Source organism: Eucyclogobius newberryi, unplaced genomic scaffold (assembly GCF_026437365.1).
Source record: "Eucyclogobius newberryi isolate DKJ021-1_F unplaced genomic scaffold, fEucNew1.0.hap1 SCAF_21, whole genome shotgun sequence".
Classification (NCBI taxonomy): Eukaryota; Metazoa; Chordata; class Actinopteri; order Gobiiformes; family Gobiidae; genus Eucyclogobius; species Eucyclogobius newberryi.
This window is the reverse complement of record NW_027315846.1, coordinates 8,145,545-8,151,544: the sequence shown is the minus strand read 5'-3', so window position 1 is coordinate 8,151,544 and position 6,000 is coordinate 8,145,545. Positions and strand designations below refer to the sequence as shown.

The 6,000-nt window shown below is 39.7% G+C and overlaps 1 protein-coding gene across 3 annotated transcripts in view; it reads left to right on the top strand.

The window, feature by feature from the left end:
- Positions 1 to 704: 704 nt before the first annotated feature.
- The window catches only part of LOC140371108 (mitogen-activated protein kinase kinase kinase 7-like), a 298,187-nt gene continuing 292,891 nt past the window's right edge, over positions 705 to 6,000 (top strand). For all 3 annotated transcript variants that reach the window (XM_072458409.1, XM_072458410.1, XM_072458408.1), the window contains exons 1-7: positions 705 to 971; positions 2,041 to 2,151; positions 2,222 to 2,287; positions 2,485 to 2,530; positions 3,492 to 3,630; positions 4,614 to 4,738; positions 5,608 to 5,736. In XM_072458409.1, the coding sequence (XP_072314510.1) occupies positions 903 to 971; positions 2,041 to 2,151; positions 2,222 to 2,287; positions 2,485 to 2,530; positions 3,492 to 3,630; positions 4,614 to 4,738; positions 5,608 to 5,736 (685 nt within the window). In that variant the 5' untranslated portion in view covers positions 705 to 902. The remainder of the gene's footprint in view (positions 972 to 2,040; positions 2,152 to 2,221; positions 2,288 to 2,484; positions 2,531 to 3,491; positions 3,631 to 4,613; positions 4,739 to 5,607; positions 5,737 to 6,000) is intronic.

Here is a 6,000-nt window from a genome sequence, read left to right as displayed (position 1 = left end):
ATCTATAACACGTGGGATGAGGAGAAACCGGCCTAAATGGCTGCAAAGAGAAACAGGTGGTAGTCACACTTGGCGAGGAGCGTCTGGAACAACCATGGATCTAACCATAATATAATATAGACCCATGATCTAACCATAATATAATATAGATCCATGATCTAACCATAATATAATATAGATCCATGATCTAACCATAATATAATATAGATCCATGATCTAACCATAATATAATATAGATCCATGATCCAACCATAATATGATATAGATCCATGATCTAACCATAGTATAATATAGATCCATGATCCAACCATAATATGATATAGATCCATGATCTAACCATAGTATAATATAGATCCATGATCTAACCATAGTATAATATAGATCCATGATCCAACCATAATATGATATAGATCCATGATCTAACCATAATATGATATAGTAGATCATGGATCATAATAGATCCCTGATCTAACCCTGGGAACAGCTTCATGTTGCGCCGTCAAGGCCGTTTGTCGCCCCCTTGTGGCGGCGCAAATCAAAACAACTGCATTAAATGCATAAACTACGTCATGTCCACGTTTCTAGCTCATAATTCTATTATTTATCTTGAATAATGTTGTACAAAGAACCCCCTGGGACACAGCGGTGTTATAACAGTTGTTGTTTGGTCGCTGCGGCGTCGTGACGGAGGCGATGTGCGTCCCCCACGTAGCGCGTGCGTAAGGACGCGACTGTAGCTCTCCGGTGGCCACTTCCTGCTTTCACCGCAACAGATGAGAAAGGGCTGTTTATCCAGAAGAAAGCAGCGCGTCTCCGCGTCCCTCCGTCCGGACAAACGCCAGAGAAACGTCCGCTTGTAGCCGCTCCTCCGCCGGCTCGAGTGGAGCCGCCGCGGCGCTGCCATGGTGGAGCCCGCAGCTGCCGCTTGTCTGTTCGAGGATATTCAGTATGAAGACATCCAAGTGGAGGCGGTAAACTTATCAACGCACTCAACTTATTACACTAGTTATTACACTAGTTATTACATTGAATAAGACTGAACATAAACTAACTCTTTTGGCCTCCGACTCTAAAACTCTGCTCTGCCTCTTCGTGTGGAGCCCCAGAGACAGTTCCAGCCTTAAGTCTTGTTTCCACTCGACCCCCATTAGTGAGAAAAGTGGGACACGGATTGTGGAGCTGTAATATATCACACACCGTCTGGGATAGTTATAGTAACCTATAAATCATATCAGCTCAACTTGTAGTTTTTTATAGTTTCACACTCGTAGCCACAGTTAGATTATTGCCCCGGCTCTGTTACACGCAGACCTGTTATTATCGGATTTCTGGAGTTATCAGATTAGTCTTATGTCATGTCAAATGTCAGCACTTACATCTGTTGTGAGTAATCTGATTTATTCCTGATTGTTCACACATGTGCAGACAAAGATAAGTATCCCTAAAAAAGTTCTCAATAGATCTTATTATTGGGTTATTATTGCGTTATTACTGCGTTTTTTACACTAGCCTTGTAAATATGTAAAAATAGTCTTAATTGCTGCGATCCAATGACTTGTTTACATGCTTTTGACACAGATCATGCTTTATTTCATATTTAGTTTGTGCAAATTGTGCTTTAACAACGACATACTGTTGCTAAAATGTATTTGGTTCCTAGAAAATAGTGATATTTTGCAGAATAGCATGTGCCCTTTATTGATCAGTGCATTTATTCCAAAGCGATCTCATCGCGAGCCACGTATCGTATTGAATCGTGCGAGTTACATCTGCATATTCCGTGGACATAACGCCGTATTCACTGTGAGTAAAATAATGTCAGAAAAAAGTATTTGGTTTCTTTCGATTGCTCAAGTTTTCCGTCCGATCTGCCTGTTTATAATTACCGTCTACGCCAACAATGATCTAAGTAACGAACCCTTTCCAAATACAGTTTGCGTATTGAATTTACAAGATACAAAAACGGCAGCAATTACAGCGACCGGCTCGTTTATTTGACGAGCTTTTTCCACCATTAATCTCTTTAATGGTCGTCTCCAGGTGGTCGGCAGAGGGACCTTCGGGGTGGTTTTCAAAGCCGTGTGGAAAGGCCAGGACGTCGCCATCAAAACCATCGAGAGCGAGAATGAGAAGAACGCCTTCCTCGTCGAGGTGCGACTCGTCCGCACGAGTTCGGCGCAAATTAATGCCGATTATTGATCATTGTGCGATTGGTTTTCAGCTTCGGCAGCTTTCCAGGGTGAACCATCCTAACATCGTGAAGCTCTACGGCTCCTGTAATAACCCGGTGAGTTCACGACAGGTCAATTTTAGCATTATATTGTATTGCTAGTTCATTTGTTGTTAGAATTGAGTGATTTTTGGTCCAGTTTGATGACAAAATGTGCTGCAGAGGTTGTTAAAACGCGCATAACACCACGATTACTGTTTGGCAAGTTGTCTTAACGTCCTGCTTGGTTTATCTTATATTGTATTTCCTCCTAGGTGTGTCTGGTGATGGAGTATGCAGAATGTGGCTCATTACACAACCGTAAGTGACCTTAGAGATTGTTTTTGTTGAGATATAATGGTAGTAATAATGCATTTTCCCATAAATGTAGTTCAGACGACGGTGGCACAATCAATCTTTTATAATATACTTTTCTCATACATTTTGTGGATAATAAAAGTCACTTAATATCTATATTAACCAAAGCTGCAGCTAATGGTTAATTTAGAAGACAACTAGTCAAACACTTATTAGATTTTAAACATTTTGTAACCATGTAAAGGTAAAACATGCTGACTATAGCCTTCTAGACACAAACCCAATCTGTTTTGCCATTTTGATTTAACAATAATAATCATTAGAATGATGCATGCAGCTATCTTTGTTTATTAACCAATTATTATTATTAATTGTCGCAGTTCTCATTTTTAAGCAGTCTTTTTGGAACAATATAGTTCATGTTAATGGCAATGCAAGTGTGTTTTTGTCATTCTAGTACGATCCAGGTTGTGTTCAGACTATGGCGGGGGGTTTTAGACGATGTTGGACCACCAGAGTCTCCTCCTAAACGCTGTCGCACTTGACTATCAACTTTATGCCCTGTCCATATTACAATATTTAACGTCTATAATTGAACTATTAAAAACGAGATAAACAAGGGTAAAACTGGATACTTCTGTGCATTTTTGTGGTTGATTTTTACGGTCAATTCATGTTTTGTCAAGACAAATACCCCAAAAATATGTATTGTATCAATTTATCAATCTTTGTCAATACTTCCCAACCCTTGTGTAAAATGTTTTGACCAAGGACAATCGTTTGTAGTGTTGGAACAAGGAACTAGGAGTCTGACACAAAAACGATCTAAAATAGCAATCAGACATATGAACATGAGATGAAAAGGCTGTAGATGTTTCCCATGTTCACGAGTGACAATGATCTGCTCCATCAAACGTGGTAAACTACGCGTGTGAGTCGTGGATGTGATTTTCCTCTTGTTTAGTCCTGCACAGCGCCGACCATCAGCCTCACTACACGGCGGCCCACGCCATGAGCTGGTGTCTGCAGTGCGCACTGGGAGTGGCCTATCTGCACGCCATGAAACCAAAAGCTCTGATCCACCGGGACCTCAAGCCGCTCAAGTAAGACCGTAGTGAAGAGGGAACGAGGCGGTGATCGCTTCTGCATTTGTAACGGCACGAACCAAAATGCCAAGTGACATTCTCTTTTACTCACATGGCAAAGGCAAGGCAGGTTCATTTGTAAAGCACTTGTACTCAAAGTGCTTTACAGAACAAGAATAGAAGTACTATATTATCAGGACTACTTATTTTCCGGAGTATAAGTCGCACCAGCCAAAAAATGCATAATTGAAAAGAAAAAAACCTATATAAGTTGCGCTGGAGTATAAGTCGCATTTTTGGGGGAAATGTATTTGATGAAATCCAAGACCAAGATCAGACATTTAATTTTGAAATGCAATTTAAAATAATAACAGATGAGAGAACATGGTGAATAGGAGTACGTATGCTAACGCTAACACCTTCAGCTACATGAGGCACAGACAGAACTGTGGTAAGTGTCTGGTATGTTAACGTAACATATTAACAGTTATTCAGATAACTATAGCATAAAGAACATGCTAACAAGTTTACCAAAGCATCAGTTTTACCCCAAATCACTAAATCCATTGAATTCTTCTTCCTGTGTCACTTCTAAACAACTCCACAAACTCCAGAGGTAGTTAATAATATCATGTATAAGTCGCTCTGGAGTATAAGTCGCACCATGGCCAAACTATGAAAAAAGGTGCGACTTATTGTCCAGAAAATACAAATTCAGATCCCATCACAGACAAATAAAAATCAAATAGTAATTAACAAAGCTCTCCAAAGTGAATGTTAAAGTACAATAAGTGTCATTTGAGTGTAAATTACATGAAATATTGATTTGTGATGTCCTGTTATTTGTTATTTGTACATTGGAAGTTGACAACCTTTGCATATCTTGTAAAACAAGCCTATGCCTTACGATAGCGGGACACATTCTGGTTCATATTTCATTATTATACTGGTCTCCCGGGCTGCTTTTGGACTCGTCTGATCTGATGTGTTCCCCGGTTCAGTCTTCTGCTCGTGTCTCGTGGGACCGTCTTGAAGATCTGCGACTTTGGGACGGCCTGCGACATTCAGACCTACATGACCAACAACAAGGGCAGCGCGGCCTGGATGGCTCCCGAGGTTTTTGAAGGTAAACCGTAACCGCCACAACACCACACGATAATGTTAAGCGTTCTTACTTAGAGGAAAGTTCTTGTATGAAACCGTGCCTATGTTGGGTGGTCAGGGAGGAGATCCAAGGCATTCTGTTATGTTTAAGTTAAAGTCCTTTTTAGCGTGAACAGTCAACGTATTAGGAAATAATCTGTTAACACAAGTAGTATTTTCTTGACCTACATAAAGTCTGTAATAGGGTATTTGTTTTTTTTTTATTTTGTAATGGTTATTTTGCAGATGGGCAAAATTAGAATGTCATCAATCAAACTTTATTCAAGCACAATTCAAGCACATTGAGCTGTCTAATAATACAATACACTTTTTTTTTTTTAAACAATTTTATTTTTCATCAGAACATAGAAAGACCAAATAACAACAACAGAAGAGGGAACAAAATAAAAGCACAAGTAAAACAAACAAAACGGGGGAGAAACAGCAAAAAAACACTCGAGTTGGACCTGGGAGGACATAAGTTAAATGAGCAAAAGTTGAAAATAAGGGCGTGGCATCAGAGGGGAAAGAATGATAAATGTATACATACCAATATATAGACACATACACATATATATACATACACAAAGAAGAATTACTGAGTATCAGGTTCAAGAAAATTGTCCCATTTTGACCATTGTCTTTTAAATGTGTCTATTTTTAAGTTGAGTCCTGACGTTATGATATATAAGATACACTTTAAAATAAATGAATAAAGCTGATTAAAAATAAACTGTGCAGTGTACTCCTGGTAGTTGAAAAGACTTGTAATCTTTGTATTTTGATTTGATAATGCGCTCACCAAAGAGACTTCACACATTGTAACCTCACAGTGCTGTTCTCCTCCTTCAGGCAGTAACTACAGCGAGAAGTGCGACGTGTTCAGCTGGGGCATCATTCTGTGGGAAGCTCTCTCCAGGAAGAAACCGTTTGACGAGGTCGGAGGCTCCGCGTTTTGCATCATGTGGGCAGTTCACAGAGGTCAGTGTCGTGTCGTGTCGGAGTTCAGTTTGAAGCCCGTTCAGTCACACGTTTGCATCTCCATCCCACAAAAGTGACAACAGTGCATAGTGTTTAAGCCTAAAAAGAACTAAAACCCCATTAAAAACAAAACCAGGTCAGTTCCTAATGTCAGTTTGGCATCGTCATGGGCCTAATCCATTGAAAAATACTTGTTATACTGTGCAAGAGTCAAAAGAGTAGTTAAAATGGTTAAACATGTGTTATTTCACAGTTAATACAGAA